General features: G+C 29.0%; 1 protein-coding gene across 1 annotated transcript; it reads right to left on the bottom strand.

Moving 5' to 3' along the window:
* Positions 1-22,391: 22,391 nt before the first annotated feature.
* Positions 22,392-23,259, bottom strand: LOC129964251 (protein D1-like). Its single transcript, XM_056078993.1, has one exon. The coding sequence runs from the start codon at positions 23,198-23,200 to the stop codon at positions 22,535-22,537; it is 666 nt and encodes a 221-aa protein (XP_055934968.1). The 5' UTR covers positions 23,201-23,259; the 3' UTR covers positions 22,392-22,534.
* Between the last annotated feature and the right edge of the window lie 544 nt (positions 23,260-23,803).

The following is a 23,803-nucleotide window of genomic DNA, read 5'->3' on the forward strand; positions in this document are numbered from 1 at the left end:
AGACGATTATAGCGAAACTGCTTAAGACCTTCAACAATTTGGAGTAACCTCACAAGGAACCAGTAGAGTTTTAAATTATTAAATCAAAATGTATAAATCAATATTTATTAAGAATTCAAGAGCAAATACATGCAAGCATTTAATAGAATTTCATACGACCACCCTCAGTTCTATCCTACAATGGTAGGTTGAGGGAATTAAAAGCAAAATCAATAAAAGAGTGTAGCAAAATCAACAATTTTGAATATCTGAAATATTTGTAATCCAAATTAATTCATTTCAACTCTAAATAACTATGCCCCTATTTGCTGTTCTAAATAACCTTAGGCACTTTACTCCTTTTTCTTTGGGAATTTGGGAACTAATTTTTCCTTTGGGACTCCATTATATATTTTCTTGAACAAAATACTGCTGTTGGTTCTTTATCTTCCACATCTAGCTGCCACAACAGAGAGGAAAAAAATGGAATAACACATTTTGAATCCAGAGAGTAATCCCGGCAAAAATGATCTCACTGGAATCGTTGAATTAGAAATGTCCACAGTAGTACTGTTACGCAAAGCCATCAACAAGCTGATCATCGAAGCAGCAACGATCAGCGAAGGTCATCGTCTACTTTAAAACTGTTTTTTTTTATTAATCTTCTAAAACAACATCGTCATATTTTTATTATTATTATTATGCGTTATGCATTTAAATTTTAATGTTTGTATGTCAACAAGATGTAAAAATAAATGGTACTGTTTTGAATGTTGTGAACTTTTATTTCTCAATTTCAATAAATTTGAAAATTTTCTAAGAATTTTTCTAAGTACTAAGTACTAAGTAAGTAAGTAAGTCGTAAGTATTTTTCAAAATCACTTTTATACTAAAAGAATTACAAACAGGGCAGATGATAGAAAATTATAAATTTGGTATAGAATTGCTATTTTTTGTTTATTGATTTGTTTTCTTTCCTTCATTATAAAAAATAGTTTAAATAGACTAATTTTTAGATAGATTTACTATAGTATTTTGATATATTTACATTTTAACGAATCTGATATTTTTACCTATGGTAAGAGTAAATATTCTCTAGTTTATATTATTAGCCTGTACAGGTGCTTATCAAAATAATGAAAACACCTAAGATTTATAAAGAATCATTTATTAGTATGGCGTAAGACCACATTTGGCATGTAATGCAGCTTGGATTTGCCTAGGAATCGATTCATACAAGTGTCGAATAGTGTTTGGTCTTGGTCTACTCCAGTACGACCCGCCTACCCGAAAGGGTGTAAGACCTTAAAGGTCGCCGGGCAGAAAAATAGTGAATAGTGTTTAGAGTAATATTTTACCATTCTTCCTGAAGATATTGTGAAAGTTCTGGGAGAGATGCCGGTGCAGGATATCGACTCGGTATTGAACGCTCAAAAATAGACCATAACTGTTCAATTATATTGAGATAGGGTGACTGTGCGGGCCAAGGCAGAGGTTAAACTTCATCCTCATGTTCATCAAACCGTGATTGGACAAGTCTCGCTGTATGGATAGGTGCATTATCATCTTGGAAAATTTCATCTCTTGTAGGGAACAAAGTTTGTATCATAGGATGAACCTGGTCAGCTAAAATTTCTCTATACTTCTCCCCAGTGATCCTTCCTTTCAGAGTTACGATTGGTCCAGCAGAAAAACACGACATGGTTGCCCATATCATGACAGATCCACCTTCATGCTTGGCAGTTAAGGAAACAATTACGATCATACGCTTGAGCAGGAGTCCTCCAAACTTGCACCCTTCTGTTGTTAGGAAAAGTCTGTAACACGATTGGTCAGACCATATAACTTTATTCTACTTATCAATCGACCAGGTTTTATGAATATGACACCACTGCAGAAGACGTTTACCATTTACATCTGTGACAAGTGACTTGGGGAATTGCTGCTCTAACATTAATGTTCTGTTTATGAATGTGCATTCTAACTGCAGTCACTGACACTGGAGAATCCAGATGGGTATTGAGTTCTGCGGTTACTCACAGTTGTTCGGTTTTTAGACATTACAATCCGCTTCAATACACGTTGATCTTTTTCTCTGCGATTCTCTTTCCGCCACAATTTTCTTAGCTGAGCTTGTATGCTCTAATGACTTTAGACACTGTACCTCTAGAAATGCCTAAAGGAATGTTCCGGTCACGCTTACTCCAGTTAAAAGGCTCCTACAATTTGGCCTCTTTGAAAACCTGAGAGGTCCGACATTTTTCACTTTTGGAAAAATTCCAAGAATTACAGAAGTTTAAAAAAATTAACACATACAAAAAGAATATATACAATGCTATTTATAAAAAAACAGGTAGCTATTATTACACTTGATTTAGGAGGCGCATTCAAAAATGTCACTTTTATTCATTTATTTTATTCATATTCCATTATTTTTATAACCTCCTGTAACCAGGAAGAATATAAGAAGATATATACCAGAATATATACCAGAAGAATTGCCCGGAAACGCAGCTCACACCGAGACACATCTTCGAGTTTCCATCTATTACCGCATATATCTTAAAGCTTGGCTGGTTGTCGCTGATGGATCCATTTCGGGAGATCCTTTACAGTCCTGAAGCACCAAAGCTGGCGGCAGTGGTCCTCCGGACCTTCGACAATATTTGAGACTTTCTTTCCTCACTTTTTGCATTTCCATGGGCACGACAACAACAAGAATTCATTTAACTAATTTTCATACAATAAAGTTGCTATATAATTGGCTCTTGAGTAAATTTCAAAAATATTTTATCAGAAAGATAATATAATTAACTGCATTAAAAAAATTATAATAAAAATTTAAAATAATACTATATTATTTTTTTATTATAAAAACGTTTTATAAAAGTTGCACGTGAAATAAAGGTTTATTTTCGAAATAAAACTAATGTAGGACTCAGGAATCACTACTATTTTAGAATCACGCACATTTAATTACATTTAGGACGGACAATTACATTAATATAAAAGAAATGAACATTAAACAGATTTCGTCAAATACGTGACAGGATTAATTCACATGTTAATATCGCAGTCATTGCATGACAATATTTGTCGTTTCGTCAGTTGCATTCATCGTCTCACAGCTCTCATCCAGAGCTACGTTCAGAGACCCGTCTGATCTCATACGTCTTTACTTTCGTTCAGACCCGTCTGATCTGTACTTCGTCTAACAAGCATCAACGCCTGTTGGCCAGCAGATGGCGCTCGTCATCAGGCGTTCGTCACTACATTAATATGACTGTATATGATTGATATGATCTTGTATATCTAAAGAAGTGAACTGAAGTTTTATGATAAAATTAGTTTGGGGGGGGGAGCATTTCTTTTACATCTCATAAGCACTGCAGTCACAAAAAGATTCTATCTGAACATTTTAGAATCTATCTGCATTTAAGACCTCTTGAGTAAGGCTAAACCATTTTTCTGTATAATGTCTTTCTATGAACACAATCATTCAAAAACGCAACAATCCCAATGGACCAAATTTGGTCTGTATTCTTTTCCCCAAAATTGTTCTCTTCTATCGTCTAAAGAGAATTCCGTCTAAAAGAAGAGTCGAAAAATTCTCAAAGAATATTATTATTATAAGGAATATTATTATTACATTATTTTATTAGGTATGCTGAAAAATCACACTAGCTATTATTTGATTTTTCTAATTAGCATGTATCAACCCATTTGACATTCTGTCAGATGCAATTTAATAATCAAGTCATGTATACCATATCATTTCAAGATTCAAATCAACCATATATTTTATATATCTATTAATAATAAGATTTATGGTGTAAATATATTTTCGCTCTACAGATCAAAGTATTTTTCCTACAAGTACCAAATTTGGCACAGGATTCAATAAATATAGATCTTAGAGAGTGGTAATGTGTACCTGGGAGCGATCTTTTAAATTTTAATTAGCTAAGAATTAAGTAGAAGCTCGCTGTTTTTCCGCAATAACTTCTGACTGCACAAGACTAAATCCTAACCGTTTCAAAATTTTTAAAATTATATTTTTAAGAATAACAGTTTAATAATAGTACAATTTTTTTTTAATTATGACAAAATTTTAAAAAAAAAGCTTAATTTCAACAACAGATTGCATTTCTGATCGAAAATTCAACTGCTTTCGTTGTTCCATCAAATATTTAATCGCGTGATTTTCTTATATTGTTGTAAGCTAAAGAAACAAGATTCGGTTCAATATCTGTCTGTATAGTTTACAAGATGAAAAAAACAATATCGCGAAATTTAAAAGATAAATGAACCGATATTTACATTTTTATTATTGACATGACGTCATAAGATTGGTTTCCATTAGAACGATTCGTGTACATAATGAGCAGAGCATATTTAAAATAATTAAAATAACTCGGCTTTAATGTATGTAAATTATGGTCACGAAGTTATATCTTAACGATTTAATTGAAATTAAATGTAACATATATCCCCGGTGAATCAGCTGGTCTCCAAAGGCGACTAGTTAGAAATGCGAAACTGAAGCCACCGGGTAAGAATAATGCAGATAATTTTATGTGACTCTGACTTCATATGATTTGCACATTATAAAGCAGGTATATCTATTCTAAAATAACACTGCTTAGTTCTCTATCAGAACTTTATGCTGCAAATACTTAGTTGAGGGAATCATGTTTACCAAGTAATTCGTTAGAGATTCTTAATCGAATTTGAATGCAAATAATTAGCCGGTCTACAAAGCTGGTCATCAAAAGCATCTAATATTAGTAATAAATTTTAATTAAAAATTAATCTAAATTTTAACATTTTTCCTCAATAAGTTCAAAGTGTATTATTTCACGAAACGTATTTTTACACCACTTTAAATTTCAAAAATAAAATTTTTGGCAATATAAATTTTATATTTATATTATTTTTGATAAATCCTCAACAATATTTTACATATATTTTAGAATAATACTGTTTATTGTTATTTTTTTACTGCGTTTATAACACTAATCCAAATAGCGCACTTTGCTCTATAATATTTTAATTTAAAAAGGTAGAACTGTTTTAAAGTACAGAAATTACATAAAATATGAGATTTTTTTAATTATCATAGAAAAAAATGTGTCATATTGTTAAACACAAAATATTGAATTCCAGTATTGAATAACTTAATATCCAATATTATAAAATTTAAACTTCCTATCAGAATAGGAAAATTAACTAATTCTTTCAAATTCAAATTTACTATAAATATTTGTCTTAAGGATCTTTCAATTGGTCCTATAGAAGGAAATTTAATAGCTAAATCGATTTAAATGTATAATAACTGATAATTATATTTTACTTATATGTCATATATCTATTTTTATCCAACATAACTAACAAATCATGAGTTAAAGGATTAAAAAAAATAAAGAAAGAAAAAATAAGATGGCAACAACATGCAATATTTGCAGATAATCATCCACTTTGTCACCGACCGTGGCTAATGTTGCTTAACTACGACGATCAGACGAGAACCGGTTGTTGATGTAATTTTTTTTTTCCAAGTCTAGCTTACTATCAGACAAATTTAAAATAACTTCGATTCTAACTTCCTTCCTTCCTCTGATCGTTGATAGTTAAAAAAAAAAAAAAAAAAAACAGCATTTAAAATTTCGCTTTTAAATTAAGCGTTCTAGCTCTGGACATTTTGCTTGAATAGTCTAATTTTAGCACATTTGGTATATTTTGGGGGGAATTTTTTTAGAGTTAAATTTTGTATAACAACACCTTGTTAATTTTTAATGAACATGAATTTATTTTACTTTATATGAATAAATAACCAAATAAAAATAAAATAATACATTTTATTATAAAAATGATGCTTTTCAAAATCGAGATTTGTTGACAAGTTGGGTATGTAAGCCGCATTCAATTCGGGTGAAATGCATAAAAAAGAATAACAAAATGTATCATGTTAAACGCAAAATTTACAATATTGACATCATATTTTTGATCAATATTGTTACAATTTACAACACAGTTTCCGTAACATTCTCAACGTTATTTAATGTAGAATTTGTCTTATTGCTCACATACTGTTACACAATATAGCTATCTCTACTGTATGAGTTTCTGCATGTGTGTATTTGTGTTTGAGTTGTCGCTTTATAGGACAGATCATAAAACCTAGAGTTACCAGATTTAGAATAGATATACTTTGAATGATGGGAATGTGCAATTCAGATATTTCGGAAATTTAATTAATCAAAAATTAAATGTGATTTCGCAATTCCCCGCAACAATCTCAAAAATGTTACTAAACAAAAATAAATTTTACAATAAATTATTATTTCAAAATTTAAAAAAAAATTATATTGATATAGATTTAATAGTTATATGAAACTTTTACTGATTTTGGCAAATTTTTAAAAATATTTTTTTAATTCATTTTCAGCCATAGAATATATAGCCATAGAAATTCTAATCGTTTTCATTATTTCATCAAATATTTTACTGCGTTATTTTTTTCCCTTTATTGAAAGCTAAATTAGATTTTATTGAATATCTGCACAGTTTAAAAGATGAATGAGAAAGTAAAGTACCGCGAAATATAGAAGGCAGATGAAAAACACATTTATGTTTTTAATAGAGCTATGATAACGCTAATCCATTAAGAAATGTTCATACACATAATGAGCATAACAGCTATAATACTATTAAAATAACACAGATTTATTGTCTGACAATTTGATGCTTAAAAATAGTTTGTTGATGGAATTTTGGACATGATTGAGTAGATTTATAGGGGAAAAGAATATCCTATATCCTAGGAGAGCCAGGTGACCTCTAAAGGCAGTTAGTTTCATAGAAATGAGCATTTTGATGAAAAATTCATTCAAATAAAATCAATTATTAGATTAAAAATAATATTTGTGTGCTAAAATTTTACGTAAGCGACATATTTTAAAATCTGAACCCTTTTTGAATATTGCTATAAATTGTTTTAAATAACTTTCGGTATTTCTAGGTATTCACACCATAGTTCAACATTTCCCAAAATATTTTATAATATTAGTGTTATTAGAAAATACATTATTTTTTATGTACCAGTTCTTACTTAAACCTTTCACGCCCCATATTTCGGATTAAATCATTCGATCTTTTTCATTTTTTAAATTTAATTTGTTAATTTATGTTTCGGGCTACCTAAAACCTGATTTGAGAAAAACTTTAATTAACAAATTAAGTTTAACATACCACACACACCGACCACAGTTGACCATAATTTAAATTGTGGTCAGATGACGAGCCAGATCCCTGAAACCGCAACACCTAATTGTCAGACTACCGCACTACAACGATATATGGAGGTATCTCAGCTTCCATAGGATATCCTACTAGAGTATAAAGGAAAGAATATATTTAAAAAGACAATTTATTATATAGACTTGATTATAAATAGATAAATAGTAACAAAAAAACTGGAAGACCTTTTAAACTTGCCTATGATCATTAAAATGGTAATTGTTCTAAAATTGATATATAAAAACTTCATAAATTGGACAGATTTTATCGCAGAAGATAGAAACGCTTATTTATTTATTTAAAAGTTGAAGTGTCAAGAGTATTTCTCAGAACATGATTCCTTAGGATAGAAGGACTGTGTAAAATGTAACAATTTTTTCATAAGTATATTGACTGAAATAACATAAAATATTTTTATTTACATCATTTAAATAGTTTGAAAGTAAAATTAAAAACTGAAATTTACAATGAATCAGAGAAATTTTTGTTGAATAATTCTTTAATATTTTATATAAATTACGAAAATTATTCTGCAGTGCACTTACAACTTCAATGCCTAACGACTCTGCTTTCAATATCCATATTAAAAAAGGACATGATTTGTTTCAGTAAAAATTGTTTTTATATTAATTGCAGTTTAAGATTTCCATTCTACTTTAAAATTGAAATTTTATGGTCTCTGACAGAAATTAAAGAGAAAGAAAAGTAGTACAATGAACAGAACTGTTTAAGGCCTATATAATAATATATGTAAATTATATAACTATCAAAATTTGAAGCTTAAAAATATTTCGCAAAGAAAACTATTAAGAGACCAAGTTACATAAAATATTTAATTGAAAATTTTAGCTATCAATGTTATTGGGGAACCGGTTGGTTGCCAAAGGCGGCTAATAGTTCATAAATTTATCTTTCCTAATAATAAAGGTGTATGTGTGCATGTGTGCGGTGCCATTCCATTAACAAGGCTTTATCTAGACTATCACAATTAGAAAAATTAATCTATATCTTCTATACTTATAATAAAGCTCAGTGTGTGTGTGTGTATGTGTAGGATGTTCTACCTACAACTACCACATTTCGCACGTATATACTTTGAAGACAGGGAATGTGCACCTCGGAGATATTTTTATTAATTAGAATTTTAATTAATTCAAAAATAAGTGAAATTTCGGCGTTTTTCCCCTGTAGCTTCCGAAAATATTATCGCACAAAAATAATTTTTACATCAAGTTAAAGTTCAAAAAAAATAATCTTTTCAATGATACTGATATTTTAACTTGGAAATTAAATTTCAATTTTTAATGAATTTTTAAAACATAATTTAACCATATTTTTCAACAATTTTTTTGCACAAAATAAAAAATAAATAATTAATTAATCACATTTACAAAAACTCTGATTAAAAAATAATTTAGTATATTACTGGAAATTAAATCTAGAAAGATGTAATATTCAGCTCGTGACTGTATAAAATAAAAAAAAAGAAATGTTATATTTTCTAAAAAAATAAATATAAGACAAAGTTTTCTATGATCGTTTGCAATATTATTAATTCAATAAATAAATTTTATTTAAGGTAAATATGGTTTAATATATGCTCGATAATCATTCAAATTCGGGCCCAATGGCTAATTTATAATTCCTTAGTAATAGGCATACATACTATTTAGTATTGTTAAAATATTCTAAATGAAATAAATAATTACATTTTATGTAATTTGAGTCAATAAATGAGTTGATGAAATAAGAGATTAAAATTTTTTCATACTCTGCTCTGTAAGTCACATTTAACAAAATATTCTTGAGACACTAATATTTTAAATAAAAGTTACACCAATCAACTAAATTGATCATTAAAATTGACTGATTTATGAAAATATGAATATTACTATTCTTTAAACCCGTACACTTTTAGACCTTTCTTACATCAACCATCTTAAAGAAAATATCAACTCTTGGCCAGTCAGTGCTCGGAATTTCTGCAAGGCTGATAATTAGATAAATGTGTGTTTGCGTGTGTGTCTGTGCGTGTGTATGTGTGCGCGTGTGTGTCTGTGCGTGTGTATGTGTTAGTACTCTACACATAAAACTATATGATCTAGAGCTACCACGTTTGGCACATATGTTCTTTAGAGGAAGAAAAAGTTTACCTTAGAAAGTATTTTTTGAAATTTTAATTCATTATAAATTTAGCTGAATTTTGGCCCTTTTCAGCGATAACTTCCAAAAATATTACAGCACAAAACTGTTTTTTAAATCATCTTAAAGTTAAAAAATCATCTTTTTCATTGATACCAATATTTTAACCTGTAAATAAAGTTTATATTTTGAATGAATTTTTAAAAAAAATACTATAATCATATTTTCTAGTAATTTATTTTACACAAAATGAAAATAAAATTTAACCTGCGAGAGTACGGTAAGAGTCTATCAGCGCATGACCGTCACGTTGACAAAAACTCAAACTGAACGATTAAATTAACTCTTATTGCAAACTAAACCGAGGAAAGTATGATGTTCAGTATGTGTTTAAGTGGAAGTGTAATGTTATGGAATAAATATGAAATGTGAAATATTTCCACACGATTCCACGGCAATCGATTGCAAGTTAGAGATCTATAGTACAATGAAAAAATTATCGTAATGCCTTCTATAATAATAATAGTTGGGAATCGAAATTTGAATATATTTTGCTGAGGAAATTATTAAAACAGCAAGGTACATAAATGTTTAATTGAAAATTTTAGACAGTATTACTCCCGCCGAACCAGCAGGTCGCCAAACGCGGCTAGTATACCAATAAAAGTAACTCAAGTTAAAAATTAAAATAACACGGCTTCACCACTTATTATGCTCTTTTTAATATAATTCTTTTTCATTCATTTTATATAGCATGTATATTTCCATAATTCATTGACGTTGATGAGTTTTCAATTATTTCATTTTTTTTATAATATATATAAATATTGTGTAGAAGAAAAATGATTACTGTATGTAATAATTTTCTTTTATGCATAAAGATTTATTATTATTTTTTTTTTTGCGTAATATAAGAACTTATTTTTTACGCAATTGAACGCATTATTTATATTTTTAAAAATTATAAATTTTAGTTATTGCTGTTAAAAGTTAAAGAAGAAATCATATCAAAATCAAACTTGCACAATTCACCGTTTACACGGCATTGCTCGAATTCTACTGCATTTTTTAATAAGTTTGATGTCATGGTTTACGCAATTAAATTAAATCATCTAATTAAATGATTCCTTTTTTTGTTGTTTACCGATTTTAGTAGAAAAGAGGTCATTATAATTAGGACGTAGGTATGAATTACTGCAGTGTCACGCGTCAGCGAACGTGTTACAGATAGACATCTTTATAGATCTTTTCTCCATCCCATCTTATATTCGTTATTCATATCATATTTATGCATAAATAAGTAAATTATTTACAAATAAAACTTACCATTGTTGTTTTGCAACCTCTTGCTTATATCTTGTCAAATCTGTTAAACGCTTTTGTATCTGATGAGGAAAATGTTCTTCAGCAATTTTCTCCGCCATCTTTAAAATAAAACAATTCAGAAAAGCAAAACTCGAATTTACGATCGTTTCCTTACTAACTGTAAACCTGCGTTTGGCGAGGTTCACGATGCTATCTAATGGATGTGGAAATGGCCGGTTTCGAATCCGCATTTTATATTGATATTATATAGTATTGATTATATTAGTAGTATATATTTATATTTTATATTATATTGTAGATATTGTGACCATTTTTGCAGCTACATAATATAATGTGATTATATTTCCTTTTCAAAACTTGTCGCAAAATCCTGACTGATCTGAGTCTCTATCATGAAAAATTATTATAAAATTATATAGTTTTAAGAGAGAAGTAATATATATATATATATATATATATATATAAATATAAGTTACGTTGATAAAGTACTTTCATAGTATATTTCTTTCTTAAATGCTTTGTGATTAAAAAAAACAAAAATAAGCGTATTAATTCTCTGTTTAATTTTAAAACATTCTATAAAATATTATAATTAATCGTAAATTACGAGTTTTTTATATCTATTCAAGATTTAGCTTTATTCTTTGCTTTCAAAATGAAAACTTAACGCCTGTTTTCATTTGAGCTTCAATTTTTCAAACTTTAGTTGAAATTATATATATTTTAATACAAACCATTGAAGTATTTTTTTTTTTGCATTGAATAATAACAGAAAAAATATATTTAAAAAACTTGTGTTCAAAGCTGTTTGAAAAAATTCGAATTAATAAGCTTCATTATCATCTAATTTAAATCTTCTGTTTCTATCTAGAAAAGATTACATGTAACAAGCTTAAAAATAAGAACGATTTTTAAATTGCAATATTAAGCTATTCAAAGAACTTTTTGCGTTTTTCTAACATTTTCTTGAAATAAACGACCATCTGTGTTTTCAAAGAATTCGACCACAAGAGATGCGACTGACAAAAAATGAAAACATATCACATGCCAATCACAGATGTTCCTGGCACAGACATTTAAGGCAAGGATTGCATGAAAAACTGTTTCCTTGCAGTTTTCTTTTTTTAATGATAAAATACTTCGCATAAAATCAGACCATACAAACTAGCTGTGCCGCGAAACATTCAAGAATTCCAATAAAGGAAAAAAAAAAAAATACATTTAAGCTTTTATTAGTTCGAAATTCTTTGATTCTAGATTATGAATTTTAAATATTTTACTGATACTAAATGATAAATGTTTGATACCTGTTGGATCCTCTTCTACATCTAGGAAGAGATTTCCCATCATTTTCCAAAGCCATGATTAGGATACAGCAGTCAAAGATGCGTATGTTTTGACTAATAACGAAAACGAATATGTGCCTATATCTGTATTTGCTTTGGAGTCCTGTAAAGAAATTTGTTGGCTATTAAATTTGGCACAAACCTATTTCGGAAGGTGAGAATGTGCACCTTAGAGTGACATTTAAAAAAATTAACTAAAATTTGAATTAATTAAAAAAAATTAAAAAAATTCTGACATTTCATCTGCGATGGCTTTTGAAAATATTGCAGCATGAGGATGATTTTTGTATCATCTGAAAAGTTTTAAAATTATCTTTTCTATGACAACGATTTAATTGTAGTGCAATGTTTTCAAAATAATTAAATTTCTGAAAATATTTTACAAATATTATGCAAAATATTTTTTACTATTATTATTGTATCGAATTTCAATTCGTTTCTATTGCTGATGCAATCTTTATCTGAAGTATTCACCCATTTTTAAAAACTAATATATAAAAGTTTATCATATTTTGGCAATTTTTTTAACATGATTTTAACGTATTTTTTGCAGGTGTTTTTTCGTTTTACAGTAATTGTATGAAGTTTCAATTGCTAAAAATTAATTATCAATTATTAATATAAATAAAGTTTAAAAAATAAGCAATGATGAAAATGTATTATAATTCGTAATTTTCTAAACACTACTTGGATTTTTCCTGTAATGTAATTAGAATATATCTACGGGGTATTTCTAAATTCCAGGTATAAACTTGGAGAAGAGGTAGGAAACATCGGGTCATGAACCTGAAACCCAACGGCTCACAAGCCGAGATCTTACCACCAGGCCACCGCGGTCTGATGTATTAGCTTGAAGTATTGCTCTTTTACTGTAATGCATTGAATTATCCATCGAATCAATAAATGAAAATTCTCTAAGTTATTACAAATTTTATGTAATATATTCTTTATTAACCCAAAATTACCGATGTCGGATAATTTAATGTGTTTTCCTTATGCATTTCAATGAATTTACTATTATCCATCAAGCATTGAGTGAATTGAATAAATATTTCTTCGATTATTGAATAAATATTCAGTTAAATGTATCGATTCATTAATATTTAATTTCTAAAAATATTTTTAAAAGTATATTATCATCAAGAATATATAAATATGTAAAATTTGGAACTCTAGCACATTAGGAAATGAATGCAAAAATCGACTACAGTATTCTATCTTTAAAAAATATAAAACAAATGGAGTATAATAATAATGTTTAATAAAAAATTTGTCATTAATGTTTTAATTTTTTACATGCATTTTTCAGAAGTACGGTTAAAAGTCTATCTGTAGTAGAATTCTGCTAACAACTAAATAAAATACATTCAAAAGTTAGCATTCCTACCAATTTACTAAGTTTACTTGGAGGAATCGGTATTCTTATCTGTTAGGAAGACATTTGTAGGTCTTTTCCATTTTTAATCTTCTATAACAATTCCAAAATAGAGTTCCAGAGTAGTGTGATAAAAATTTATGACCAGATGGAGTTTTGCTTGCTTTTCAAGATAATAAATCTATCACATAATGAGTACCTTTAAGTGACTGCTTTCACGCTCACTGTATTTAACCTGGTAGATGTATAGCTTTCTTATCCTAAGAAACTACCTTTTATTTTAGACAATGCTTGTGGCTTAACTAATTTTTTTTTTATTAAAAGTAATTCCACGAGGAATTCATCTTCTTATTATAAACAAAATATTTAGATAATTTCCCATTTTGTAATACTTTGCATAAAGGTAAAGGTAGACACATCATAGAATTATTTCTAACAGATAATTCTTATAATCCCTTCAAAATCATAATCATTTTTTTCTTTACAATCTTAATTGACATTTATGGAATAAATATCTGTCAGTGAGTAGTATATTTTTAAAATATATATTTGAATCTCTTAACGTAAAAAGCGATCGTGTCTCATTTTTCAGGAAATAGGAAAAAAAATGAATTCCTTCTCTAATAATACGGATTTATTGAAAAAGATAAAAGTATATTTGGAATATTTCTAATAACACCGTGAAGCAGCATTTTATATGTTACTTTCTTAAGAATGGCCATGCACGAACACGGCCATTTTTACAACCACACCACTCAATTTGTCAATGAAAAATTGCAGGAAAATACGAAAATAAGCAGCAAATATTAGCAATAAAACAACTTTTATCAAGACTTTATAGATTGTAATCACAACAATTTCTCTTCCAGGCGCCTTTCAAATAAATTATTGCTCTGTACATGAAAAATTTAATCTTAAATATTCATTATACTCCAATGGAATGCATTTTTTTCTTTCAATGAAATCGTCCTCCCCCCCCCTTCATTTATTGAGAAATTTATAGGTGAATAAGCTTTGTTTTGGATTTTATCGAAGGCACAGATGGGTTTCATAACAAAAAGATCCTTGAGATGTAATGATTTTATTACATATGATAAATATTTGTGCGGAAAAAATGGATGGCATTTGGCAGTGGTGTTTTTCTTTTCTATAAGGGGCCGCGGTGACCTGGTGGTAAGGTCTCGACTTCGGAACCGGAGGGTTTCAGGTTTGAGACCCGATTCCACAGAAGAACCGTCGTGTAAGGGGGTCTGTTGCACGTTAAATCCGTCATGACCAAACGTCCTCCCGCTGGTGTGGTGTGGTGTGGAGGGGGGGGGGTGCCAGCCCAGGTGTCGTCCTCGTCATCTGACCGTGGTTCAAACTTACGAGGTCCGTCCCAAAATAGCCCTAGTGTTGCTTCAAACGGAACGTTAATATAACTAAACTAAACTAAAATTTTCTTTTCTATTAAATAATCTCTCTCTGTTTTTGTAGACTCTTACAGATCTTCTTGCACAGATTGGGCCGCCGATCTGATGTTGATGATAATACTCTAACTTTCAAGTTTATATTTAATAAATTTTGATGTGTTCTGGTTAATCAAATTTATATATAAGTACAATATGTACAACCTTCCATTCCTCTTATAATTCATTCCGTAAGGAAGGGATTTCTATATATAATTAGATGCAAAAGTTCTGAAAAAATACTTTTGGATTTTTAATCCCAGTTTTTTCTTAATATCGAGTCGAGGCATACCTTTTTTACTCCAAAACGACTTGTTGACTGACGTCCCTATTGAAAAAATCCATCAAGGCATAAAAATGAAAAAAAAAAAAAAAAAAATCCAAACATGTCTTTTTTTTTTTTTTTTTTTTTTTCTTCTTCTTCTTCTTCTTTCTTGTATATGAAGTATAGAGAAAGTATTGAAATGATTTTTAAAAAAAATCAAACTCGAGATTTTGACAATTTAAGTTTTAATCTTCCCTTAGTTAAAAAAATACCTTTTTTTTTTGCATTATGTCTTTTTGTTAGTCTATCTGTTATAAAAATAACTCAAAAATGCTTTTATCTAGATGGATGAAGTTTGTAATAGATCCTTGCATCAAATTTGTAGATTTCTATCAAATTTTGAGCAGAATCCATTCTGGCTTATAAGTTAGCACTATAATTATAAAATGAAGAGAGCTAGGTAAATAAAATTGTGCACACACGTTTATTATCTAAAATGCAGATTTTATCAAATTTTGAACCAAATCTGTCAAACGGTTGATCTTCTGTCGGTATTCTCACGCATGTAAACGTAATAACTGTAAAACACAATCACTTCAATAAATGAAATTTGATATAGTGACAACAATTATTGTTCCAGATTAGACTTTGGCTTTAATTGATTGGGAAAAAGGTATCCAAAATGTATATTCAATTTAAGGGTAGTTGTGTATAAACCGCATGCCAGAGATTAATTGCCAAAGAAGTTCTTCAAAAGTCTCATGGAAAATTTAAGAAAAATGCTAAATTCATTTTAAAGAGTAATATTACATAATTATAATTCGTCAATGCGATGCAAGACATTCCTGGCTTTATCAAAGATCCACAATTTCGTATGGGTTGAGGGAGGCAACATCAATAGTTCAAAGTATGTGAGAGAGTTTGGGAGAAACCCATCACACTGGTTACATTTAATGATTTATTCACAAGTCTGTAGAGAGAAAGCTGTTTTTAGAGTTTTTTTAAAGGACGGTAATAACTGAAAATCTTTTTCAAATTTTATCACATAAAATCCTTCTTTCAATGACTGTGGCCGTGAAATAATGATAGTTATAAATTACAAAATGTCATCATTCGAAATGTATCTGGTTTTAAAACAGCCAAAAGCATATTTTAAAAGAAAGATCTTGCCATTCGAAATTATGAAATAATTGGATTATTTCTCAAGAGCAGAAATGTTATTTTGCAGTGAAAGACTATTGTGAATTCCATTTCGCTACGGAAGGATATAGTGCTGTACTATCTAAGCTCTATATACCATGTTGGAGAAAGTTTCCGTTTGTAGTGAAAACTTATAAGCCAGTCAACAGCTACGCTACCCGAGCAATTGCTTTTGTATCGTGGTCATGTTACTGAGCTGCGAACCACAAGGTCCCAGGTTCTATCCTCGCTCGTATCAATCCGCAACACGTTATTGAAGAAACAAGAAGTCACTCAACCGATAATTCCAAAAGCAGAAAAAAATTATGCCTACCAATGAAAACGTCCTTCAGAACATAACTAATACAGGTTAATCAAGAACAATCCAATTATAATAAATGAAAGTGTGTGTGTGTGTGCGATAGTCGTTAAGATTTTTACAAAATTTTGGCAGTTTTTTTTAAATATTTTTTTTAATTTGCAAAAAATAATTATTACATTGTTGCTCTGCAATTCAAACAATTTTCCTTGTCTCATGAAATATTTAATCATGTGAATTTCTTCCATTGCTAAAAGGGTTCTGTTAAATATATGTGTAATTTTTTTAAAAAAATTAAAAATTAAGTCACAATTTGCAAAAGTTAGAGGATAAATTAACCGCACATTTAGGTTTTCAACAACACAATGAGATGTCGATGGAACTGGTCTCAAATAGAAAAGTTCATATACGTAACGAACAGACATACGAAAGAAAATTAATATAGCTTAAGTGTCTCACAATTTGACGAAATCATGAATATGAAGCTATATCTAAGCGATTATCTTCGGTGAACCTGCAAGACACCAAACATAAACTAGTGAAATAATAAATGAGTGGATACATTTACAGCGAACGAGGCATCTTATCAATTGTAGTTTTGTCTCTCCCTTATCTGTTTTATGTTTCACTAAAGTTTAGCAGGGATGATTTCTTTTTATCATCGCTTTCATAAAAATATATGTCTTTGTAAGTCACAAACCCAATAACATTTTGAAAACTGGTAGTCTCCCAGGGAATATATTATATTTCTTATAATTTTGTAAGATTATAAATAATTATACTGCCATTTTTACATTATATGTAATCCCCTTTAAAGATTTTTAAAAAATAACTGACAAATTTTCGGGAAATATTATAGAAAGAATTTTTTTTTCTCCTTAATATAAATTTGCTAAAATGGTGATGATTTCTTTTCAGAATGATTGATTCAATTTAAATAGAATATGAAGTTATTAGCATTTCAAAAATTTTCAAAGTTTCAAGTATCCTTTTAAAAAAATCATTTTTATGTATCTAATTTTTTCTTATAAATCTTTGTTCTATGTGTCCATAACTTTTGATTTATCTTGAAAAGCATGATGAAAAAGTATAAGAACTGTAAAATGAACATACTTATTGAAGAAGCTTTGCAGATATTTAGCCTACTAACCACCTATACTTTCACCGATCGTAGTTACAGTTTCCAAAATCATAGATACCCAGCACTTCTGCGTCTCAAAGTTGCATTTTTATTGCAGATTTGTATCAAATTTTGCTAAATGTTTGACGGCATCTGCATTGAAACATGCAAAGTCAAAAAAAGAAAAAAGAAAAAAAAAAAAAAAATATGGTGAAGACTGAAAGAAAGAACCGCACAAAAATTTGTAAGTTCAAATACTTTCAGCACTAACATGAAATTGTTGCAAGTGATACTAGAAATGTTTAAAGTCCAAAATATGAATGAATATCGTCACATTTATTATTCCTGAGTATCTGAAGAATGCATCATCAGCTATGTGGTGAATAGCATATAAGCCAGTTAACAACTACTCCACCAAAGCATATGCTTTTGTATCATGGTCATGTTACTGGACTGCGAACCACAAGGTCCCAGGTTCTATCCTTGCGCATTCCAATTCGCTACCAATTGAATTGTTTTTAAAAGATTTTCCTCATTTTGAAAGCATTCAATCGAATCCAAAGAACGAGGAATATACTAGAAATGTGATTGCCAAAATTGTTTACAGCATACTAGAACGGCACTCAGCTGCATACGATTCCTTTGAATGCGTTCAAAATGAGGAAAATCTTTTAAAAACAATTCAATAAAGGATAAATTGTGGATTTATAGGATTAACCGCAGTTTTAAACTCAACTCAAGGACTTCTTTAAAATAAAAATTGCGACGATAACACAGTACACACATAACTGTTGTTTCCCATGGCAAGCCTGCTGTTCCGAAGACAGCGATTTAAGCCGACAGGGGGTGCGTCTCTTGTGCCAGTAGCGGCAACTAGGGCCAAGAGTACGTCTTTGCCACTCACGCATCACTCATTCGCTTGCACAACCCCTTTTTACAGGAGGGCACATTCACACAACTCACAGATAGAACAGAGGAAGAACATCCATGCCCGAGCCGGGATTCGAATCCAGGACGCCCAGATCACGGAGAAGACCCGCTACCCCTATGCCAGGACGCTCATAACTAAACAGAAGTGGTGGAAATTACAATCTCTCAAACTCTGGTACGTGCATGGTAAAGTGTTAAGTCAATGTCTGTTAAAAATTTTAGGAAAGGATTTAATTTGATGTTCAATTCCAATATCTTAACATATTTCGTATTCAAATAATATTCTCTGACGGCACATATTTTTATAAAATTGTTTCCATAATGAAAATCCTGACATTTTTTTCACAAATACCATTAGTATGTACCATACCATTAGTAATACCATTAATGATGTCAGCTACTTTTTGTACCAATAATTATAGTTCCTTTTGAAATTTTTTATCTTACAAATTAGTTCTGTGTAATTGGTTTTTGCATAGATAGTTTTTTAATTAGAATTTTTTTGTTACATTTCTTCAAAAATATTTCTAATACAAATAGAGATTTAAAAAAAGTTACAATTAATTGAATATTACAAGTACTTAATGTTAAAAAATGTTTTTATTATTTAAATAAATTATCATAAAAACTTTCACTCTAATTTCTTTTTAATTTATAGATTTTTCCTTTTTATTAGTGGGAGGATAATTATAACTAATATAACAGAAGGTAGTTTCAAAACAGAATTTTGCTTCAGATGTAAAAATTTCTAGTCATCCCTAATTCCATTCTTGCTTGCTTTTTCTAACTACAATGCTAACATAAACATATAAAATTACAAGCCAAAAGTTTATTAGGATTATACATACACAATTGCCAACTTTGCATATATAATTGCCAATTTTGTTCAAAAAATGGAGTTAATACATAATATTTTGGAATTTAATTAAAAATAGATATAATAGCTTAAAGTTAAAATTATTCAAAAGTGCTATTCAGTTGCATCAAGAATATATATTTTTTTTAATTCTTTTATCTTATTTATATCTTCTACAATTTAGCTAGATTTGTGTTCCATTTTAAAACTACAGCAAGGCAATTATATGAAGAACCTAATTTTGACCCTTGACAAAATGATGGAAAAAAAATTGATTCAATAATTCCCTCAACCTACCAGCACAAACTGTCCTGGTAGGCTATCCCTGAACTGCCCCCTTGAGTCATGGTTATCTATTATTGGTTTAAGTGGGCAGTGGAGAAACTTTAAGCAGCAAAATTTTGAACCCCCAATATTTTAATAATGTACACCAGTTATGAGTATATATAATGAAGCTTGGTTAGAATCAGGTCTCATATTTAAGATTTTGTAATCCGACTCTTGAGCATTTCTTCAGAAAATAAGCATAATGGTAAATGTCAGTAAGGGAAAAAAACCTTTAAAATATAGTTTAATTGACACCAGTTAAATAAAAAGATTAATTTAATGGTAAATCCATTTGATTTAATTTAAAACTTTTATCTGATCATCTCGAGTTGCAGAGCAAAAGTGAATATTTTATTTAAAATTAGATATTTAACCTAGTTTATCAAAAATAGTCTTCAGAAATGTTTATTGGTTTATTAATTCAATATGTTACACACCAAAAATTTAAAAAAAAATTAATATATGTTTCATTTCCTATATTAAAGAAAGAAGAAAAGATTCAAATTTTTGTACAAACTTCATGAATGGTACATATAATTCTATTTCAATGCAACTATTCAATTTTCAATAAATTTTGATAAAATTAAAGAAAAAACATTTAAATTAGAACACATTTTGAATTTTTTATACAATGTTTAAAACTGAAATTGGAAAGTTTATTGATTAACGTTACATTTTTAAGTTCATAAGAACTCTTTTGAAAAAATTTCATAATTAAGTTTAAATGATACTAACACAACATAATTTCAACAATCAATAGCATATTTAATGTGCACCAAAAACACCACACATAAACTGCTCGTGACACCTCTTTAAAACCCTACAATCACAATCAAAATTCATTCATCAGATTAACATCACATTTAATGGTAAATTAAGATCACTTACAAAAGCTTTGTTATGGATGTAACACAAACCAAAAATTATTATTTATTTTAATATTTTACTAACTACTAAACTTTTTGAAAATGATTAGACCCGATATAATGAATAGATCTCAGTATATATTTATGTATGGCAGTTTTAGCTCGTTATAAAATTTATAAATACTTAATATGTCAACTTAAAAATAAATTTATTTCATTACTATTTGTTCATAATTTTAGAAAAATAATAAAGTTTTAAACAGCATATCAGTGAATGAAATCAAAAACAAATGCTATAAAATAGATTACTGTATTTACACAGTTTAATTAATTTGTGAGAAGACTACCAATATCCCATTCAATCAATCAGACTACCAATACGAATGAATGTAAACCAAATGTTAATTAATTTAATACATTTAAAGAAAAAGAAAAGGCTCCACAAAATAACAACATATGGATCACATCCTGAATCTGCTCATCTTTAAAATCCAGAAGCCTTACAATATATAACATTCAAGCTTTTAAGATTTTTTTTCAGACTTTAAACCTTTAATATATTTTATAAAAACATAATAAATGACACAGTTACAACCAAAATTTTCCTATTAAGATTTCGGTATTATTTTTTATTTAATTTCTCAAAAAGGTCTTTAACATTCCATGGAAATGCAATGTAAAATAATGTGTGGATTTTTTTCCATGTTCTTTTAGTATTTTTTTTAATTGAGAAATTTTAATTAATGTATAGAGAATTGCTCACTTATTGAGCAAGGTTTTTTTTTGGCACTTTTTATGACAAAAATTGCAATATCAGATTATAATTTCAGAGCTCTGCATGCAAGACTGGAAATTTTGAAAGAGTGAACGATTCCTAGCTTTTCCCAAATATTTCATATAGTTTAATTTTTTTACTGCTAACAGGACAATATCATATAATATATAATGTTGCAAGTTTTGTAGCAGTGAAGATGCATATACATAACACAAGTATTAGACTTTATTATTCTTACTAATAATTCTATTTAAATTAAGAGTTTCAAATTTGAATAATTTCTAAGAAAAAAATTGTTACTTTTTATCACAGTTATAAGAATTGCCATAAATTCATTTTAATGAAACATGCAATACTCAACTGTTTCAAATATTATAATAACTTAAGTTAAAGCAAATGTCTATAACATCAAAATGTAAGAATAAATTGTTCCTATCATATTCCCCCATCCACCCCAAAAATTTCTTAGATTTATTCAGTACATTTATATCATGAAGTTATAAAGGTTAAGATTAGCAAACTCAGCTTCAAAATGAAAAAAAAATATTTCTATAAAAAATTCTTTACTGCTCTCCCACAACAAAATTAAACACCAACTTCTTAACAGTGACATATAATCATAATATAATGTGGATTTTAAAAAAATAATTCCAAACAAAGAAATATTAGCCTGAACTAGCTTAATTAAATTGAATATAATTCACAGCAACAGAAATAAAATTTACCTATTCTTGAAGTAGCAAACTTATAATTTTGCTAATTTCAATTTTATCTCATAAGCCACGAGATATGAATATTTTACTAAAAAAATAATTATCTGAAGTTTGAAACAACAATAATTCAAAAAAATTACTTTATTGGAAAGGTATTTAATAATCAGTTACATTAATCAGTCATCATATAACTTGTACGTATATTTTTCACAGAAATTATTATCAATTCTTCATAAAGAATCAAAATTAATTTTAAGTGTAGACATTGTCTAGCCTGACAATTGCTCATACAGTTTAGGAACATAGTCATCCCACTGAGCCTGGTAAAAATTTCCAGCAACAGGATCTCCCAGATTGTATTTCTTAGCGAAGTTAGCGATCTTGAAATTACCACGGTGATCCCCGGATCTATTAGTTAACTTCTTTTCGTCACAATTCAATTTCTCTGGCTGCTCGTACATCAAAAATACATAGCGATGCAAACCTGTACCTTCAGGAGGTCCTGAGCCAACATACTCAGACATAACAGTACCCTCCGAGATATTGGTTTCAGGAATGTTCACAACTAACCAATGGTGCCATTCACGATACTTTGGATCTTTACGGCTAGGTGCATCAGGATCCGTCATACACAAGGTATACAAGGCTCCTTTTTTCGTTGGCCATTGAATATGAGTAGGGGGATCTTTTACCTGAGTTGGTGTCAATTCATTTCCTAAATCAACAACATGCTCATTATATTTAATTTCAGCGACAGCTTTCGGTGCAGTACTGATAACATCAGGCACCACACCGTGTTTCTGAAACATTTTAAGTGACTCCATGGGTTTTGAATAATATCTTAAAGCAGAACAATTCTTAGCCAAAGCCGGTGCCACTTTACCAAGCACTCTTGTTGACACTCCCGCAAGAACAAGAACCGTTGGGAGAATCATTAGTTCTAGTTCGTTCTGGAATCTCAAACAGCTCACACGAGTCAAAACGAAAGGTACATGTACAAAAGACTCAAATAAAACAAACAAAATTTCCGTGACGTAAAAACTCAACACCGATTTAAAATAAAATACAATTCGGATATTCACTTTTCAAATTGAAAATTTTAATTCTAAAATTTGAATAATTTCTTAAATTATAGTTATTATTGAGAAGAAGAATGATGTGCTTTTTAATGAATTAAATATCTTCAGATAATCAGAAGCAATTTTCATTTTTTGAGAAAACTGTATTCCTTAATTTCTAACTAGGAACATTAACTTATTATTATTAGAGGAACTAGGAATATTATTATTAGAGAAACTATCGATTGATGACGTAGTCTCTATGACATTCTATAATATTTTTCATAAATAATTATTCTGACATAGTTAAATATTAAAAATTATATCTAAGCAAATATAAAAAGTAAAATGATTGAAACTAAATTAATTTAATTTCAAACCTAAATAGCGTGTAACTTTTGCTTAACATTTTATTTTTTTTGACATTTACAAAATGTCTACAAACTGTAACTGTTCAAATGTGTCAAAACAGATTTGTTT

This window comes from Argiope bruennichi, chromosome 3, assembly GCF_947563725.1.
Source record: "Argiope bruennichi chromosome 3, qqArgBrue1.1, whole genome shotgun sequence".
In the NCBI taxonomy this organism is placed as follows: domain Eukaryota; kingdom Metazoa; phylum Arthropoda; class Arachnida; order Araneae; family Araneidae; genus Argiope; species Argiope bruennichi.

Coding starts and splice junctions, on each gene's coding strand:
- LOC129964251 (XM_056078993.1), bottom strand. CDS start 23,200: ATGATTCTCCCAACGGTTCTTGTTCTTGCGGGAGTGTCAACAAGAGTG.